Source organism: Xenopus laevis, chromosome 3L, assembly GCF_017654675.1.
Source record: "Xenopus laevis strain J_2021 chromosome 3L, Xenopus_laevis_v10.1, whole genome shotgun sequence".
NCBI classification, from domain to species: domain Eukaryota; kingdom Metazoa; phylum Chordata; class Amphibia; order Anura; family Pipidae; genus Xenopus; species Xenopus laevis.
Genome location: NC_054375.1, coordinates 79,479,188 through 79,501,090, shown reverse-complemented (window position 1 = coordinate 79,501,090; position 21,903 = coordinate 79,479,188). Strand labels below are relative to the sequence as shown.

General features: G+C 36.1%; 1 protein-coding gene across 3 annotated transcripts in view; it reads left to right on the top strand.

Annotated features, from left to right (window-relative positions):
• The window catches only part of tafa5.L (TAFA chemokine like family member 5 L homeolog), a 263,103-nt gene that overhangs the window by 191,153 nt on the left and 50,047 nt on the right, over window positions 1-21,903 (top strand). For all 3 annotated transcript variants that reach the window (XR_005966290.1, XM_041586434.1, XM_041586436.1), the window contains exon 3: window positions 18,061-18,188. Coding sequence is in view for 2 of the 3 variants with exons in the window: in XM_041586434.1 (XP_041442368.1) it covers window positions 18,061-18,188 (128 nt within the window). In the remaining variant the exon portion in view is untranslated. The remainder of the gene's footprint in view (window positions 1-18,060; window positions 18,189-21,903) is intronic.

Here is a 21,903-nt window from a genome sequence, read left to right as displayed (position 1 = left end):
CTCGAACTTTAATAAATCTGCCCCTAGAAGATGATGCACACTGCCCTATATTTAATTACATTGTCTGCATATTTTATATTGCTTCTTTATATTACAATTTTTAAGATAAAGTCACAAAATATTTTAACATTCTAGACTGCCATAAATGAAATGTAGCAAACTGTAGATAATGTGTCCTTGAGGTCTTCTCAATACTGAAAGTGATGCCTGTATATGTTAATGGAGAGAAGGCAAAATATACATCATTAACCCTCATCATCCATCTAACCACAAAGACCATTTAAGCATACAAAAAGTGTTTGGCCTTCCTTATTGCAACCAAGTGCAATTTTTATTAAGCACTATCACAGGGCATCCACAAGGCAGAGAAATTCATTTTGCTGTCAGACAGCATGTGTAAGTGAAGTTGCATTTTCTTCTAAAGATTACTGCAAATTGATATAAATTAAGGTCTGCTTTCTGCAGTGGGGAAAGTTAATCGAAGCGGGATTAAAGCGATGGGTTGCTTTCATTCCATGGAGGTGCTTCACTGATTTGTTAAATAATGGATTATTTGATGTACTGTAGTGGGACTTATGTAGGTCACTTTCAGCTAAAAGTGCTTCAGACATAATGAAAGAGAAAATATCGATACATTACTTAGTCTGTATGATAATATGTCTTATCTGTTTTCATCATTACCTTAAAAATAAAAGTAGTTTTAGCATCATTTTGCAGATCTTACTTAACCAAGCTACTGATGTAAAATATTCCAATTACAGTGCAAGAAAGAAATGACCCAGAAGCTTGTTAGTTTCTTAATAAAATTTTCTCCGCTTGGTCTGGATCCGCAAGGTGGCAAATAACAAATAACCTTCAATGACTCAACTTATCAATCAATAACCAATGGCAGGGACTTCTCTTTACTTAGTTTGCATTGCTTCCGATTTAAGGGTGTGTTTTTGATATAGCATAGAAGATGTGTGCTTAACTATATTTTGTTCTATTTTAAAAGATATATGAAGTTATAAAACAGGTATGGGACCTGTTATCGAGAATGCCCGGGATCTGGGGTTTTCCAGATAAGGGATATTTCTTTGATTGGGATCTCTAAACCTTAAAGCTACTAAAAGTCCCTTAATGTTTTGCCTCTAGTAAGGAGACATTATACAGACGAAGCCACTTGTATTTGTGTGTTAAAAGCGTCATAACTCGGGACATACTGTCATCTTAACTCGTTTAATGCATTTTACCTTTTCATTAGCATACCAAAGCACCATTGTTCACAATGGTGAACACTTTAATTAGATGGGATACCGTGCTGCAATTTTCTGTGTTAAATTAGACAAGTGGGTTAAATGTGTTTAGATATTCTGTGTTAGACACACAAACAAAAGTGGCTGCATCTGTATATGTAAGTGAAAAGGCAGTATTTCTTAAAATTGTAATTATTTGATTATGGGATGATCGTCCCATAGTTTGGAGCCTTCTAAGTAATGTGTGTAAATGTATCAACTAAAAAAATATACTTTTACAGAAAGAAATGAGTATGCATATTCCTAAGTAGGTAAAGTACTTTGTAAGAACATTTTTGTGCTTGGCATTGTGGCTTTTTTGGACACTGGGTTAGTTTTAGGATTGTACAGAGAGATAATTTGTCATAAAATATAGAATATAATATTTACTGCACTGTATAAAATGTCCACTCCAAGTTATACAGCTAGGTGAAGAAAACAAGCACCATATAAGGATATTGTGTTAACTTTACTATGTAAATATATTGTCCATATATCATTGCTGTCTTTTTCTGTATATATATATATATACATACATATATTGTGCTAGGAATTAGCATGTGCAGATTAATGAGAATGTTGTTTGGAACCTCGGCCCTTGGCATATCTTTCAGTGGGTCATTAACCTACAAATAACTTTATCATATAGAGAAACCAAAGTACTCTATTCTTTGTGCTGATCATATTTAGTTGAAAGCAATGGTTGCTGAGATATTTACTTTTAAAGTTGCAGTCACAGCTCCGACTTCTGCAAATTCAGCTTCTCTGTGTTATGTCAAACCCTACCCTATATGTTAGTTAACTCCCCGGTGTCTGTGAGATGTGAATATAATGTGACCTTTCAGCATGATTTCACGACATGTCTGCTCCTCTCTGAACACTGGAATAAAGAGTTTTGCGAGCCATGGTTTTAAATAATCAGATCTTTCTGCTTCTAGCTAATAATATCTCTGTTGTTATCTGACACACCAGCATAATGAACAACTGAAAATAAGAAAATGAGCAGAAAACAATACTATATGCTGGTTTGATTTAATCTCTGCTTCCAGTGGTAAAATATTTATAAAAACAAATGCAAAAAAAGTAGGTAAAATATATTGAAAATGTTCTAATGTAATGGCACCCAAATAAAAGTGGTGTTTTACATATGTTCTAAAGAGGGGTTGTAACTTTCATAAATACAATTCTAATTTGAGATTATACCCTTTTAATATTACAAGATAATAAAGATCACTTTGACATGTGAATTTACAAGAAGAATTTTGAAATATACTTTTTATTGTTCAGCATTGCAGAAGATAAAGGGAAATTTCCTTACCGTAAATTCATTTTCCTAGCCACTCTTCATGTCAGCATTACTATGGGTTATTTGCCCTGCCTCCTTAATAGACAAGTCCCTCCCCAAAACAAAATTAATAAAAAAAAAAAACAGCTTTAACACCCCGTCTAATAATTTAGTCCTGATGGGTGGGTCTGCTGACATGAAGAGTGAACTGGGAAAGAAAATTACAGTAAGTATGATCAGAAAATTTCCCCTTTTCCTGGCCACTCCATGTCAGCATTACTATGGGATATACCAAAGCAATAAGACACGTGAGTTGCCTTCTGCTTCTGCCAAAGCAGAAACCTTTCCCGGATTTTGTAATAAGTGGCAGGCATAGAATGCTTTCTTGCCTTCAGCAAAGTTGCCACCACCGACTCAGAAAAACCTAGAGCCAAGTACTTCCTGCGCTCAGCCTCCATTCCATCAAATGAAGGGAGAGAGGATCTGGGTGACACAATGGTCCCTGCAACAACAAATCCTTCCTCGCTGGGAGTGGCCATGGATCCTCTATCGCTAGCCTCCTCAGAAATGGAAACCACAGACGCCAAGGCTACTGAGGGGCTATTAGGATTTCTTCCACCTGTTCTTGCATAATCTGTTGAAGAACATGAATGGGAAGAGGAACCAGAGGAAAAATGTAAGCTAGGCAAAAATTCCAGGATTGGAAGAAAGCATCTATTCCTAGGGCTAATGGACAAAAAGCCCTGGTGAAGTAAGTCGGGAGATGAGCATTCTGTGGAGATGCCATAAGATCCACCTCTGGCAGACCCCATTTTCTGACCAGCAGTTGAAAAACCTCTGGATGCAGCTTCCACTCTTGTTTTGACAATACTCCAAATTTTTCTCTGCCCAGAGTAATATCGGACCTATCTCCTTCATGAGACGACAACTTTGGGTCACACCTTGCCTCTTCACATAAGACACTGCTGTTGCATTGTCTATTTTTAATTTCACTGCTCCTCACTGAATCTCTGGTGCAAATGTCAACAAGGCCTTATACACTGCCCTGATCTCCAAAATATTTGCATGTGTTCTGTGATCTGTCCAGGAGAGCTCCCCAGCTCTGGCAGGAAGCATCTGTTGACAGGATCCTCTACTCTGTCGGAGCAAGGGGAAAACCTTTGCACAGATTCTTGGGATCCTTCCACCACTGAAGACTGCCAAAATGTGCAGATATGCCAATCTCCCTGCTGCACTGCCGCAATAATAGTATTTATAGACTCCATCTTTAACTTTTGTAGCCTAACCCAGGCATTTAACTTCTTGAGGTTGAGTAATGGTCTCCATCCTCCTGAAGCTTTTTTCACTAAAAAAAAAAAAGAGAGTAAATTCCTCTTTCTCTCTCTCTGAACAAGGAACTGCAACAATAACTTCTTGCTCCAGGAGCATTTGAATGTATTCCTCCAATGCCCATCTTTTTTTCTAGACACAGAGGAATCAAAAAATCTTGAGAAGTGGTTGTACCCTCTTCTTAAGAATGCTAAGACCCACTGGTCTGTAATTGAATCTTCTAAAACATGAATAAATCTTTCTCCCCGGCTGAATAATAGTCAGCAGATGGGGACTGCTTAATTGTTAGCAGATGCGGACTGCTTAAACCTTCCACCTCTGCCAGAAATATCTGGAGCTACTGAAGGAAGCTCTTGCTCTTCCTAAGCCTCGAAAGAGAAAACCTTTAACAGCTGCTTTGATTTCTTCCTCTGCTGTGGAAGAAAACATCTTTTTCCTCCTGTAGCCCTAGAAATTACCTCCTCCAATTTTGGACCAAACAGACTTCTGCCTACATAAGGAAGATTGCAGAAACTCATTTTTGAGGCTGTGTCAGCTCGCCCTGCTCTAAGCCAAAGGCTTCACCTCGCTGAGACAGCCATAGACTTGGAAGCTAGACGTGTGAGGTCCACTGCCACCTCAGACATAAATGCAATTGCCATCTTCAATTCCGCCAAGCCTGTGCTTATCTCAGCATTGTCGGATCTCAGCTTTATCTAGACTATCAATCCAGAGGGACACTGCCTTAGCCACACAGAACAGTGCTACTGACGGTTTACAGGAAGCTTCAGCTACTTGAAATTCCTTACGTAACTCTGACTCAGTCCTTCTATCCATAGGATCTTTCAGCACTGAAGAATCATCTATTGGAAGCATTGTCTTCTTTGCCAGATGTATTACTGGTGAATCAACTGCTGGTGCCGAATCCCAGCTTCTAGTATCCTGCTCCTTGAAATGATAAAGTTTTGCAAACCGTGTAGCTAGAGATGTGAACGATATATTTTTAGCCGGTCTTCCCCACTCTGTAGAAAATAACTTCAGAAAAGGGAGGAAAAAATTCCTTTGGCTTAGATGAGGATGGAAGCACTTTTGACTTCCTCTGAGACTCTGCAGAGTCCTCAACCCCCAAAACCAATCTCACCACCTTAATTAGAGGATGCACTAAAGAGAGATCATAGGATGAAGATTCTCTGTCCTCTTCATCCTCATCCAATATTATGTCTGAAATGTGTGTCTCCAAGAAGTTTTTCTCTTCTGAAGACGAGAAGGAGAGCTCCTCTTGCCTGGAAACAGAAGTCTCCGCCATAAGTGGCATCTCTCTGCAGGGACCGGTGTTCTCCCATAGAAGGTGAAAGCAAGACCAACAGAACTTCTTTCCTGGAAGCGGAGCCTCAAAGCAACCTGCACATGACTGCTGAGAAGAAGCAGACGTCCTCTTCTTTCTTTGCCCAGAGAGAGAGAGGGACGAGACAAGAGAGAAAAAAAAACTCAAAGGGAATATAATGCCTACATGCATATTCCTAACCAAAACCAAAAATTACATACCAAGTTAAAGGGCAACTGGCAGGAATAAGGCTGCAGACCATGACCCAACAGAATACAACCTACCACCTTTCTTCTAGTAATGAAAAACATTATATCAACTTAGAATGTACCTGCTACCAACAAGCATAGTCTCACCTGAGTAGAATCCCTACTGACCTGGCTTCATAAAGGCCTCCAGCATGGGAGAAAAACTATCCCCGATCTGAACGCTAAACATGCAAATTAACACGCCAGGACTCCTTTTTCCTAGATTGCTTTGTCGCACTGAATGACGACACATCATTGGCACTTCCGCTCCTCTGTGACAGCCCCTCCATCTTAGAAACTGGCGTCTGACACCGTAGCTAAGAATCACACTCTGCAGACCTCTGTGACCATCAACCAGAGATCGCCTCACTATGGGAGTTTTACCCATCCCTGAGGGGGCTTCATATGATAGTTTTTACTGAATTAATAACCCTCAACCTTTTTCCCCCAATCTTTACAATAATTGGATCTCAACTTCTGCCCGCTGCCCCCGCTGTCCAATGAGGACAAGACAAAAAGAAAAAGACAAGGTGGTAAGTTTTTATAAACTTTGTTTTGGAGAGGGACTTTTAAGGAGGCAGGCAAATAACCCATAGTAATGCTGACATGGAGTGGCCAGGAAATAGCAGCATTAGTGTTTAAAATGGCAATGTATTAAGATGGATTTAGCTAAAAATAACACTTTTTTATTATAAACTCAAATTTAAGTTCAATATTTATATGCAGTTGTGATAGGGGTTTTATGTACATTCTTTTCTTTCCCTTTTTAGGTGAATATGGGAGAAAAGAATCAGAGGGAGAGTGCAGATGAAAAAAAAAGATAAAACATGTGACATTTTATTCTGTTAAAATACCTTTCCTAGGGTACATAAAAGATTGCATTCAAAAAGTTGCTTTTGGTAGAGCTTTTCTATATCAATAAAAGACACCTTTAAAAGTAATACAAGAGTTTATTAGATTAGGTGATGTAATAAAAGGTGCAAAGTTTGCTAAAGTTAATAACCTAAAGCAACCAATCATCAGATAGCTATTACTGGCTACCTCATTAAAAGCAATTATCTTATATGTTGCTATGGATTACTGCACCAGGGTAAATGTAGTGCATTTTATTGCGTATGGAGGTAAATGTTTACCTAACATAGTTTATTCTGGCTATGAAAATTTACATAGTAGTGCCCTGCCCCTTGCTGTATTGCCCACTGAATATGTACTACTGTAAGTGTTTCAAACTGCAAATGCTCACAGTTTACTGTATATTTAGGATGTACATGTCACAATATAAGAACAACCGAAACCTTTTGCCAAGTTTCGCATGCGAAAATGATGCCCATAGACTCCAATGGGTGCAGAAAATCGTAGTGCGTCAAAATAAAATTTGTCACCCTTAAGGTGGCCAACTGGCCATACACAGGCAGATAAAGCTGCCGATATCAATTCTGCAATTTATATGCCCATGTATGGGGCCTCCGACAGGTCTTCCCGATCGATATCTGCCCACGATATTGATCAAGAAGGTTTAATTTTTCCGCCAACCGACCCGTCGGAGCCCATTGCTCCTTGTTGTAATCCATTCATTCCGCCCTAGGGTTGAATGTTCTGATTACACCAATATAGCCCTTCCATTGGTGGGCATATTGGTGAAAGATCTGCTTGTTTGGCGATGTCTCCAGATGAGCGGATCTTTCTATGTATGGCCAGCTTTAGACTTTTTTCATCAAAATTGTTCAGATTCGCACATCACTAATTATCAGTACAACGTGGGGAGCTCCTGGGGTAACTTTGAAGGTCCGGATCATTACTGTTATGCAGAAGCTGTACCTTAAGGCTGGTGCATAGAGCAAAATATATTAAATGCAGCAGTTCTACTCATATTTGATTTTAGGGTTTACTAAAACAAATGATAACAATACTCTTTAAGGAACAACAATACTCATATCAGGTCAACATGATATTAAAATGCTTATATTGTAACATGGTGAGAAAATTTCAGCATAGACTTTAGTACTACACTCGTTATGATTAAATTGAGGCCAGCTGATAGTCCTGAGCTGCATAGTATACAAACCAAAATCTAAAGGGAATCTGGGTGCATAAGGCCATGTTGTTCCTCTCCAACCATGCCCTGGGTCCACACCAACCATGCCCTTGATCCACTCAGGAAATGCCCCCGATAGCAGCTGCTTCTGACGTTTTTTATGTTTTTCACTGGCTGAGTTAGCAAATTACTAACATCAGGGTTCTAGGGTGTTATTGCTTGTGACTGGGTGGGGGGATGCATTAGGGTGACATCCGAAAATTCTGATTGAGTTGATATGCCTGGGTCTGTACTTTTACTGATCTTTCCTAACACCGGCAGTGCCATTTTGAAATCCATGTCTGTGGCCACATCATACATAATAACAACTTTCTGCTTGTAAGGATCAGCTGAATACACCTGCTTTTTGTTTTTCATTATTTTATAAGATTGGATTTACATATTTGGAGCTACACTTTAGCTGTCTTTCTCAATATGTTTTTTAAATAGATAACATTATTATAAAACAAAAAAACAAACTTACAATCTGATCCCAGATGTTCCTTTGCATACAGAAAATCCATTTCAAAGTTTTTGTATTCTGAGCAGTACGAAGAGCTTAAGAAACCACAAATACAGACTCTCTATTATTCAATTAGTTTGCAGGCAGTAAAAAATGCTAAGGGTCTGGTGTTTTGCTTGACAGTTTTGTTAAAATTCTTATTGAAAACCTGATGGTCATACTTGCACATTGCATAGTGTTTCTTTTAGTTGGCATATAGCACTTTACTGCATACATTGTACACATGAACTACAACACGCTGATTTCTTACAGCAACCTGATTTTTAACCATGGTTAATAGTGTAATGTGTTATCAAAGAGTTTAATATATATTTAGCTAGAAATACAATATGTTTGTGCAGGGGTGACCTCTGTAGTCGTAAGCAGTGGAGTGGATCATGCTTAGTGGCGAGGTCATCTGTCAAAAGAGGAGATAAATTTTGTATCAATAGAGCCACTAGTGATATGCCACATTTGATTTATGCAGCACTTGGCATTGTGTGGGAATGTAATTTATCAAGATTATTAGATTATAGATAATTTAAAAGGCTGAAAGGACATTTTTAAAATTTACAACAAGTACAGTTATGATTCACATCATTGCCTGTGATGACATAGTATTGTTGCTGAAATATGGGGTGGCATGCAGGAGTGGACAGTTGTGTAGTTTACACTAGTTCTGTTAAAAACCACAATACAGTATAGACAAATAAAGGATTACCAAGGATTAGAGCGTGAGTACTCCATGTTTGGGAGGAATGCTTACAATTACTGTACCTTCAAATTAAGATGTTATGGAGACTGAATACAAATGTGTAGCGTAGTACAATTGTTAAAAACATTTTTGTATCTTGCCTTATAATAATGGAAAATATATAAATATATAAATAACATGGTCGAGAATTCTTCAATCAGTGGATTGTGGCAAGGCCCGATGTTGGCTTAACTGCAATTCAACTGGTACATAGGATGTCACTGACATTTTCACATGCACTGGGTACTAGGGATGCTTTATTAGTAAAACATCCCTAGTTCTCATATGTTCTCATATTTATTATGTTACTAATGTTTGTTAACTTATTGTATGACCCCTGTTTGTTGTAGATTAATGCAAAGTGCTACATACCTTGCTGGCACTAAATAAAATAAATAAATGATGAGATGTAACGTTTAAAAGAAAAACAATAATTTTTTGTTCAGAAAGTTTGTTGTTTATGATATGATGTTTATCAGGCTGTACAACAGAACCTGACCTCTAAAGCAATAGTAACAGCCTTGTTCATTGGGACAATACCAACCCCATAATAAGCAATAAACACCACTTTTTCTTAATAGCAAAATAGCTGGTTTCTATGGGAAGTTATAGTGTAATGTTTACAGTCTACTGACAATCTTTTAAAGTTAGTGGGGCTCATTTATAAACTCTGGGCAAATTTGCACCTGGGCAGTAACCCATAGCAACCAATGACTGATTAGCTTTTTTTCAGCCAGCTGCAGGTTGAACAGTAAAAGCAATCATCTGATTGGTTGCCATGGGTTGCTATCCAGGAGCAAATTTGCCTGGTCATTATAAATTACCCCCTGTGTCTTCTGTACTTCGGTACTGTATGTGCACCACTGACCTACATGGAATTTAGTGCATCAGTTTCTATACATACCTAAAGGTTTTCTTGAATTTTTGTGGCCTTAAGATTATGGCATATGGGGTGCTTTGAGCATAGCCCCAAAACAGAGCCAAACCCCGTGGCAGTGCATATCAGAAATTAGTAGCCTGGAAAAGCAAGTTTCCATCCAGTTATTATCACAATTATGTGGTAACACAAAAGGGATGCAAGTGATCACAGTGCAAGTCTGTGGGGGACAGTTTGAGATGCTTTGGTGCCATATTTTTGAGCTCCTTAAAATCACTGGGGCTCATTTATCAACACTGGGCAAAATTGCCCATGGGCAGTTACCTATAGCAACCAATCAGTGATTAGCTTTTTATAGCCAGCTGCAAGTAGAACTATGAATGCAGCAATTTGATTGGTTGCCGTAGGTTACTGCCCATGGGCAAATTTGCCTGGTGTTGATAAATGACCCCTACTGTGTTTGAATTCCCTGAAAGTGCCAGATATGCTATTGTCCTTAAAGAGCCTGTCAGTATTGCCTTGAAAAGACATGTCATGACAAAGCAAATGAGACAGTTTGCTACACACAAAAATAGAGGGAACTTCATTAACATAATACTGCACGCGATTTAATAGAGTAAACTTAAATATATGAACAAGAAAAACTTAAAATGCTAATATATATAATTTAAAGGCAAAGTAGTAAATTCACCACTAGCTATTTGAAAAAACTCCATAAACTGGATGACAAATTATATAACACTTACACATTTGTTCAAGAGAATTTTCTTGAGCAATTGGACATTTCTTATTATTTCATATAAGTGTTGATAAACTTCCTTACCTTTCTAGAAAAAAAAATGTTTCAGAAACTTTATCTGTGTTATCAACAAAATGCAATGCATTAATAATTATAGTTATTTATTAATTTCACTGCAGGTTCCTTGTTTCCTTCAACATCAAACACCACAGTGAACACCATACACTTTTTTACTTGCTTCTGTTATTGAATAAGTGATTTTCCCTGTAGAGCTCATACAATCAATAAACAAAGTTTTAAGTCCACTATATGCAGGAATCAAGTAAGAAGAAGGATACCCACATGCAGTGATGGGATTTTTGGAGAAAATAAAGAGTAGACATTATTGGATATATGTCAGAAGTAAAGATCCATCACTTCAGTGTTTACATTCTCTATTTATAATGTGTAAAGAATATAAATGCCAAGCACAGATAGATATATATATATATATATATATATATATATATATATATATATATATATACACACACACACACTCAAACATATACAGACACATAGGGGCAGATTCCCTAAAGGGCAAAGTGACTAATTCTAGCAAAAATTCGCCAGTGTGACATCATTTTGGAACTTCTCAAATTTCCTAGTGGACGCAGGTGTCACTTCACTATCGAAGGAGATAGACGCTAGTGTTGCTTCCCACTCTAACGGCAGGCAAATTTTCACACTGGCGAACGGACATAACTGTGCAAATTCACTAAGATGCGGGTTTTACTGAACGTTACCTCAATCGCCAGACTTGCCTTTGCCAGCTCAGACCAGGCGAAGTGCAATGGTGTGCATAGGAATTCCTTAATTATTAGTGCAAAGAAGTTAAAAAGCCCCTCATGTGCAAAACATGGAGCATAATGCCTTCTGAAAACATAAGGCATTTACTTGTCTAGTGTCATATACATAGCACTGACTGAATAACAAATATGAGAGTTTAAAGAAATAAAGCACTTTAAAGTAATGAAAATATCATGTATTGTTGCCCTACACTGGTAAAATTACTGTGTTTGATTCAGAAATACTTCTATAGTTAATATAAACAAGCTGCTGTGAAGCAATGGCTGAAATTGAAAAAAGGATATGTGGCACAGGTTAAATAGTGGATAACAGATAACATCATGTTCTGCAGAGCTTATCTGCTGTATAACCTGAGCCTTTTCTCCTTTGAATGGTTGCCCCATTGCTACAAATAAGCTCATTTATATAAACAAAGTAGTGTAAGGCCAGCCGGCCAGTCTACTATGCTGCCTCCGGAGCAGCCCACCCACTCAGTAGTGAGCCATAGGTGCCTGGCTCAGAGGGTAAGGTCAACCCATCAGTGTCACAGCCTGGATTTTTATATAATACAGAGGGTGCCTTTTGGCCTCGGGCTCGGGCTGACTGCCATGCTGCCTAAGAGACTACAATGAGATTACCTGCTATAAAACAGCAAATAACTGCAAGAGACTAACAAGCAGCTGCCCAAATATTTCTACCCCAAAGCCAGCAGTATAGTGAGGAGTTAATGTGTATATACTGCAGCTAATAACATTTCTACTTGCTCAGGAGATAAGGAAGTGAACTGCTTCTTCCCCTGACGTTACTTCCCTCTCTTTCTCCGCCCCCAGCCCAGCTTTCCCCTGCCGTAACGTATTCCTTATAAACCAATAACAGCTACATCTGACTCCGTCAATCATTAAACATAAACCAGTGTACTTTGGCTGCTGGTCATTTGGATCCCTTGTCATGCAGCCCCTGCGTTTATACAGGATGTCTGCAAGTTTGGAAATATTGCTGTGAACCTTTTAGACTGTATCTGTGCTAAAAAGATGTATAGTTAGCCAAAGGGACATAAAGGAGTGATTTATTAACATTATTATGACTATGTATTTATAGAGGACCAACAACATATTGTGAAGTGCTGATTTGCTTGTCTCTGCCCATAATGCCTTATGGGAGAATTAAACTCTCATATTTGGTATTAAGGCAATGCTATGTATATGGTATGAGACAAGTAAATACCTTCTGTTTTTAGAAGGCCGTAAGCTGCATGTTTTGCACATGAAGGCCTTTTTGGCTCCTTTTAGCCAATCTCACCCTGTAACCAGGCTAGGTTCTTTGCTGAATTAAACAGTTATTTTTAAATTTTGCATAACAACTGCCATTTCTTTAGGTATAAAGTTTCATATTGGGTCAGATTCAGTTTAGATACAATTCATGGACGAGATTCAATTCGAGTTGCAATTAATTTAAAAAAAAATTATCTCATGGTTTATCACATGAAAACTTATGGATGAGATTCAATTTGAGAAGAAAAAACTTTTCTTCTAATTCAGTTCCAGTTTTTTTCCCATGGACTTCAGTTGAGTTCTCACGTGATAAACCATGAGATAATGAATTGCATCTCAAATTACATCGAGTTTTATATTGAGTTATATATATCGAGTTATCAATTCACTGAATTGAATATGACCCATTATTTGTAGCAAAAAAGCAGAACCATATATAGAGAATAGATAAACAAAAAATTCCCCTCCTCTCCCCTACCTACCATAAATGAGGTAGGCCCTAAACTTTAACAGAATTTTAGCCTGGGTGTAAACTAGTAATTATTTAGATACTATAAACATGGCAGTGCAGTAGCACTATAGAGGCTGACTCTGGCATGTCATTCTAAGATGTCAGGTTAATACTGTATTTAAATATTTAATTTTGCATATGGCAGACCAGAAAATACTGTATTAGCAATCTAAGTTGATTAGTATAGAATAGGCTAGAGTTGGTATTTTGCTGTTTTATCAGAGTACAGAAAATATAATTGAATCTACTTGTTAAAAATCCTACTGCTTAAAAAAAATCAGTTCATTAAGGACTATGTGTGAGTATATATATATTGCACTGATGAGGCCCAATGGCAAAATAGCCTTCCTACCATATGTAATTGCCTCTGAAATATCTTTTTTCAAGCCACGTTGTACAAACTGTGCAGTGCAACAGGATATGGTCATTAGGAGGTCCCTACAAAGAAATCAGCAAGCACTTCATGTGCTCATTTGCATGCTCATAGCAATATTCCTTTGTGTAGACTGTTCAGCACTGTGGGGTACTGAGGCAGCTCAAACAAGTCTGTATTCAGGACACATGAATTTATGGAAACAATTTTCTGTAGCATATTGTAGTGTGGTGTTGCTGTGCTTTACATAATTTATGCGAAATGTGAATGTTGTTATGTGTACTAAAGTACGATTTAACCAGATCAGTAGCTTTTAAAATATATAAAGAGAGTGCTTTCTCATACCAATGTGACAGGTCACTAAACAAGGGCATAAAAGCAGCATTGAAAACAGAAATCCTGTAAGTACACAATGCCAAAAAATATAATAATGTTTTTGAATAGTGAAGACATACATTTCTTTTTACTTCTTAATTGTTGCTAAAAACAAACGTAATTGGTTTTTATACTGTATGTCAAATCCTCAAAATGCTGTGCAGCAGCAGTAATCCACAATATATCTAATGGGAGAAAAACTATATTTTAATTCCATTCTTTAAAAACCGACAACTTCTTCTACAGGGATACTTTATAATCTGTGCTGTCACTGATTGCAGAGAAATAGGGCCCAATCTCTCCTTCATAACTTGCTCAGATATAGCTAGTGAGATTTGAAGAAAGTGTTTGTGTATTTTAATCACTGTATGTTACTAGATGGATAAGGCTGTTCATATTTATGGCTGTGGGACAAGGTTTATCTCCCTTTTAGCTGTCAAAAAATATGCTGCATCCCACATGGGAGATTTACTATGGATCTGGCAGTTGGTGACTGTATGAATGAATGATCAGCAAAAGCATTGTTCAAAGCAATCCAAGCACACATATTTTGACAACACCAGTTTAAGGAAAAAGCAAGATGGTAAAATGACTCAAGTAAAATATTGTGCCATCTGGACTATTCTTCTTGCAAATGTGTCTGTGTACAGTAGCTGGCAAAAAATACATTTTTAAAATAGGAAATGGAAATTTGGTAATACAACTAGAATTAAATATTACATGCATTATTTTAAAGCATGCCTGATTCTATTTTATTTCAATGATTACATATTAAGGTAGTGCAAATGGCAATGCACATATATAAAAGATTGTAATATGAATAGATATCTTTAACCCCTTTGTATGATACTTTAGTGTGTGAAAAGACTGAACTAAGGGCGATATCTACTAAGACTCAAATTTTTTCCCATTCTTTTATTAAAGGGATCATGTCATCGGAAAACATGTTTTTTTCAAAACGCATCAGTTAATAGTGCTACTCCAGCAGAATTCTGCACTGAAATCAATTTCTCAAAAGAGCAAACAGATTTTTTTATATTCAATTTTGAAATCTGACATGGGGCTAGACATTTTGTCAATTTCCCAGCTGCCCCTGGTCATGTGACTTGTGCCTGCACTTTAGGAGAGAAATGCTTTCTCGCAGGCTGCTGTTTTTCCTTCTCAATGTAACTGAATGTGTCTCAGTGAGACATGGGTTTTTACTATTGAGTGCTGTTCTTAGATCTACCAAGCAACTGATATCTTGTGTTAGGGAGCTGCTATCTGGTTACCTTCCCATTGTTCTTTTGTTTGGCTGCTGGGAGGGATAGAGAGGGGGTAATATCACTCCAACTTGCAGTACAGCAGTAAAGAGTGATTGAAGTTTATCAGAGCACAAGTCACATGACTGGGGGCAGCTGGGAAATTGACAAAATGTCTAGCCCCATGTCAGATTTCAAAATTGAATATAAAAAAATCTGTTTGCTCTTTTGAGAAACGGATTTCAGTGCAGAATTCTGCTGGAGCAGCACTATTAACTGATTCATTTTGAAAAAAAAAAATTTCCCATGACAGTATCCCTTTAAAACAATGTCAACCTAACTCCCATCCACAAATGTACCTAATTTATCAAAATATCTGTTGGTGCAGGAAAAAGTCGCTGCAAAAGTGTGCCTTAAATCGAATCATGCAACTTTTTCTTTGACCCTCAAATGTTTGACTTTTCCAATTTGATGCCTGAAAAACTAAACTTTTTTGAATTATCAAACAAAAACCAGCCTGAAACCTCGAAGATCATGAAGGCAAGAAACATCTTCAAATTGTAAAAGGGACATCTACTATTGACAGGTTTTAGCTGTAGTATTTTTGGATTCGGATATTTAGCAGCTGTTTTTTTTTGTGTAAAAAATTTGAGTTTTCCCCCTAAAAACTCGACCAGAAAAAATTGAGGCTTTCATAAATAGACCCATAAATGTTATTTTAAAAAAAATGAAGAAAGCATGGTATGAAAGCCAATGGAATGAACTGGAAAAAAAGGGAAGAAGATGAAAGCAAAAGGTCAGAACATAGTAAAAGGTCTGAAACTCATAGCCACAGGCCTGACAAAGCATCAGTATAAAGGATTACTGCAATGAAAGAGTTGATGTGTGTCTGTTTGTGTGTGTTTGTACAAACCCATTCCCCTAAAGTAAATGTAAATTTGAATAAAAAGTTCACCAAAAAAATGCTGCCTATTTTCTATCTATCTATCTATCTATCTATCTATCTATCTATCTATCTATCTATCTATCTCTCTATCTATCTCTCTATCTATCTATCTATCTATCTATCTATCTATCTAACAATATACAGTCTAGTGGCAAATACTAGACAAAAGTATTAAATATTATGTTTGCTTATGGAAGATCCGTGTATTGCTTTTGTATTTTTGTAATGGTTTGCATATTAATTTAATGGACTATGAAGTTGAAAAACTTAAAATAAATACCAAGAAACAATGAATGTGGTAGAATCATTTTAAAGTAATTATAATTATAAATAATATGTATTGTTGTCTAATTAATGTTAACAGAGTAAAATATGGAAATGGTAGAAATAGCAAATTTTTCAGCTAGGAAAGCGTCAGCTATACTATATTTTACTTTGATGCATTAATGTTTATATTTTTATTTTATTAAATCTATTCATGTTTGACTTATTCAAGTAAAATCACCACCTGAAATTAGCTTGAGTTAATAAAGTTCTTTGGGACAGATGTAATAAAAGTTATCAATGGAAAAAAACAATCACAAAAAAAAAGAATAAAAACTTCCATTTCACATTGTACTATTGTTTGTTACACAGGTATTCCATTGAAAATGTAACTGCACATAGCTCACTTTTAGACCATGCTTGAATGTGGCCAACTCTTTTGCTGTAAAAATTACTTTCTTAGTAAGAAGTTTTATTACATACTTTGTATACCAGGTTGTATATCAGGGCAAACTGTATAATTAGAAATCTTTTTTCCAAGGATATCATCTCTAAACAGTTTTGTTGGTTGCAGGAGCCATACTAAATTTGTGCAAAAGAAAAAATGATTGCACAAAGAAATATATTTTCACATTAACAACTAATATTACATTTTCTCCTTGAGAAAAATCATCCTTTATGCTTTATTGCAAAAAATGTCAGTCATTTAGCATTTCCATAACAACAATATTAGTATATAAAATAATAGGGATGCAGTATTGCTTAAAATGCTTGAGCTTCAGGCAAATAAAGGGAAGTATTTTTTAGTTTTAGAGTTACTTTGGTATTACAGCTTTTATGATTTCTTCAAGTAGGGAGAATGTTTTTTTTCTTCAATGTATTATTATTGTAAGTACTTTCTGTTTTGATTTCTTTTAAGATTATGAATTCCTGGACTTTACTGTTCTGTTTCAAAGACCGAACATGTCACAGTGGTTAGACCAGCTTTTTGACAGCTCCTGCTGGGATCAGCCGATAGACGTATGCATGCAGATAACTAACTTTTGCTCACAGTGTGAACTGAGACAGACAAACCATAACAGAGCAACTTTTCTACAGCTGTTTTCCAAACACAATTCATATACTAGTGCATATGGCTTTGAGTTTTATAGAGATGGAAAATGGTCATGCATGACTTGCTTGTATGTTCATCTTTAGGAATGACTCCAATAGAAAAGCCTTGAGAATTGAAGGTAAAGGCTCCAATAGTTACTGTACAATGACATCTACAGTATGTACAGTAAAGCCATGAGAAACTCCAAGAAGATTTCCACATCCAGACACTTCTTTATCAGCCACTATACCTCAATAAATGTCCATAAAGCACTACATTTCTATGTAAGCACTGATACAAAAAGGTATTCTTTGATTGGAGGCCAACAAATTTGTATGTGAAGGACACAATACCTTTCAGTGATTGAATGGAAAGTTTGGTTAAAGTATGTGCAAAGGAAGGTTATATCTCTCCACCAGTGAAAAGAGATAATGTAAGGAACTTTTATAGGTAAAGCAATTGTTGACACGATCTTTCTGTCCCACCACCTCAGCTATTTTGCACAATAGGTAGCAGATAATGAGGAGGATGTCCCCTAAATGATGTTTCCCATATGTCCATATTATATATCTAATATCTAAGGATTAGCATTGTTGTTTTGGTAATGATTTGCCATTAAAAAAATCACCAGTAACTGTTTTTTCTGTGGGAGGTGTCATGTTCATAAAATCAGTCTTGAAGTTACAAACGAAACAGATGATATATACATGCAGTAAGTATGCAACAATGACACATAGTTATAAAATCTGTTCCCTTCTTTATTTTTTCTACAGCACGTATCATAAAAACAAAACAGTGGTGTGAAATGCTTCCATGCTTAGAAGGGGAAGCCTGTGAATTGTTACTCAGTAAATCAGGTTGGACCTGTATGCAGCCAGGTGGGCGAATAAAGACAACAACAGTAAGTATTCATTAAAATATATAAATTATATTTAAAATGGAAGATTATTAAACTACATTTATAGGATCACTCCATACTTCCTGTAGAATTGTGTTAGCACAAGGAAAGGGTAAACACTTCTATATAAAGAAAGAGAAAATGCCAATTGTTCCTGTTAAAGTTATGTCAGTATAATTCAATTTTCTGCTTTTTTATTTGTATTAATAAAATGATAAAGTAATTATAGAGGGTAGGGAAATAGCAAGAGGTAATTAACTGCACATTCTTCTTTTACTATTCCAAAGGATGTGTATTGGTACTTTTCAATGAAGCATAACCTCTGTCAGCACATAACATCTTACCTGAAATTACATTTTAATTTTTATCACAATTACATAATGTTACTTGTGACTTAAGTATAATAATGCATTTCAGTAATATTCAGCAGTTCAAGAGGTTCAGCCTGAAGTAGTATTTATTAGTGTACAGAAAAGAAGTGCCCCCCTTTGTTAAGCCTCATGTGTAAAATCCTTGATACACATAACTAGTGCAGTTGATCACAATCGTTTCCAATGAAAATGTGTGTGTTTTTATATGTAACCTATACTGTACAACTGATAAATATATGGGTAATAACAAAAACTAAGGATCTAAAGTCTGTTGCCAGCAGGAGGCCACGTGAGGACTGCTGTTACATTTTTTAAAGGTAACACCAAGGGGCAGATTTACTAAGGGTCGAATTTTGAGGGTAAAAAATCATTTGATTCGATCAAATTTGACCCATTCGATGGTCGAAGTACCCAAAAAAACCGTTGAAATTCAAATTTTTTTACATTCGAATCCTTCACTCGTGCTTAGTAAATCTGCCCCCAAATATCATGAAGTTTTAACAAGAACTGACAAATATATTTTGATGGTGATGGGGAAGCATTTGTATGCTCTACCTAGTGACAGGCGGATCTGACCTGTTTTGCTTCACCCAAAAAAATCGCAGAATGGCAAAAATTGTCCAAGATGCATTGAAGTCTATGGGCGACAATGTTTTGCGTCAATCTTTTTTGACAAACATAAAAAAAATCATTCATGACTTCATTTTCGCGGCAAAAATTTTTTTGCTCATCTCTAGCTATAACAAATCCTTAAATAAAACATTTTGTATTTTTGTAGTGGGGGATTTAGTGGTTCTAGTAAACATGCCTGGCAACCTCTTTCCATTATGGAAACATATTCAATACTTTCTTCAAAATGTGTCTACATCATATAGGGATCTATTAAAATGGTGAATTGTATAGCTACTGTAGTAAGGATTCCTGAAAGTGTTCAGAAATGATGTAGTGCAATAAGTTAGTACTTTTAGTTGATTAGATTTTTTTAAATCTTATCTTTTACCATTCCACCAGTCCTTTCATACCTGTACTCCCAGGGTAAGAGCATTTGCTATCAACTTGGGGTGCTGGGTTAACATTAATTTGACACTACTGGGGTTTTTAAAAATGACTGGCTGAACTGCCTCCGATGCCACTCCCCTAAAGCAGACCTAATACACAACCTGTGGTCATGCCCTTTATTACAAAACTTGTAATAGATAGATAGAAGTAGCAGAAAACGGTGCTCAGATAACTGGCAAACCTCTCCATGTGCAACTAGAATGGGCAATATTTAGCAACAGCACAGCCTATACACAATTAACAAAAACAGAAAAGAACTTGATTGGCACATTGGCAGCTGCTGCTATAAAAACAATACTGCATTACTGGCTAAATACAGACTCCCCATCCATAATGATAGTAAAACAAATACTACACCATATCTTCCACATGGACTAGTTAGAACAATCAGAAAGGAACAAAACACAACAAAATTCTTTAACATATGGACAACATACATAGAATCTCTTCCACAACAAACCAGACATCTAACAGTCCACACATTCAGATATACAAGATGGTACGATACAGCAATATTAACTGAACAACCGTTGGTCATAGAGTCGTCCCAGTACCTCGGAAGCATGCAACATGTATTAATTAACCCTCGATATTCGACTGTCGAAGTTAAATCCTTCGACTTCGAAATTATGCACAAAGATTTGCACCTGATAACAATGGAATAAAAGGAATTAATTGGTAAAATGATTGTACCATTTGCCCTGGTTTTTGGCAATGTAGTCTTTACCTATAACAATACTTGAGGTTAGTCTAATGTTAGTTACAATTTAATTTCTAGTTTACTTTTTAGACTATTTATACAAATTAACTGTAACCATCCATCATACCACCACACCCATATCCCTGATGCCACAACAGTGTGGTTTATTTTGTATTATACACATGCAAATTGTTTACCTTACAAATATATATATATATATATATATATATATATATATATATATATATATATATATATATATACAATTTTGAGTTGATTATTTGAAGCAGATTACTCTACTGAAACACCCAATATTTAATCTGCATGTAATAAAAAATATCTATTCAAGCAGTGGTTTTAAGATCAATCACATTTTTTTTACATTTTATAATTAAAATTAATTTAATGAAACATAAAAAAATATATCTTTCTTTGTAATCAAACAGAATGAACAAAATTGTACTGAAAGAAAGATTAATTTTTGGTAGCCAACTGTATATGTATGTTGCCAACCATCCATTGCTGCTTAATTGTTATTTAATATCTTTTTTTTACATTACATGATTTAATTGAACTGAGCTTAAAAGAACATTCATGTAACACTTCTTCAGCAGCTAACCTTGCTTGATTTTACCACTAAATTGCTGAAGTGGGAAATTAGAGAGTATCAAGAAGCTAAAAGAGGGTCATTGCAGATGAAAAGGTGTAATCAGACTGACACAGAATTCCATGTGTAGCTAGTAAAATATAAGTGTGATCTGCTTTCAGTAAGGGATGTGACTTCCCTGAAAGAAATTATTTAATTATTTACAGACAAAGCAACAAGGAGCCTTTCTTTATTAGAACAATTACATGGTATTTAGAAATTAAATAGTTTTTACCTACACCCTGCAACTGTTTTTAAATTGCTTTCAATATAAATAATTGTTTTTCTCCCCCAAGAAATGAATGCCATCCTTGATTACATCTGGGGAGAATATTCCCTCAGGCTCTTCAAAAATAAACTTGAAAACTAATTCTTCAAAAACATGGGGGCTCATTTATTAAACCTCAAATTGTTCTGAGTTTTTAAAGGATAAAACTTGAAGTTTTAGAGGGGGAAAAAAACCTCAAATTTTTAGAGATTCATTATACCCCAAAGCTGCTTAAAATCTGAACCTGAAAATATTCCATCTCAAACCTGTTGAGGTCATGTAGAAGTCAAGGCAGATGTCCCTGAAGATGTTTCTTGACATTGTGATCCAAGCTTGTTTTTGTCCAATAATCCCATAAATAAATAAAAGTTTTTGTGGTGTCAATCTGACTTTTTCGAGAAGAATTATTGATAAATTAGTTACATTCGTGGATGGGAGATAGGTTGACTTTGTTTTAATAATAAAAATTTGATAAATAACCTCCTTCCATACCTTTGGACTTAGTACAGGCAATGACAAACTGTAAACTGCAGCATTTAAAGGGGTTCTGTAATGATTTTTATGGAATAGTTTTTAATTCTATACTATACTTTGTGCATTTCACCTTTTCAAATATTGTAGCCCTGTAAAAATGGCATTGTTTGCTATCCATTCAGTCATTGTCAGCTTCTCCA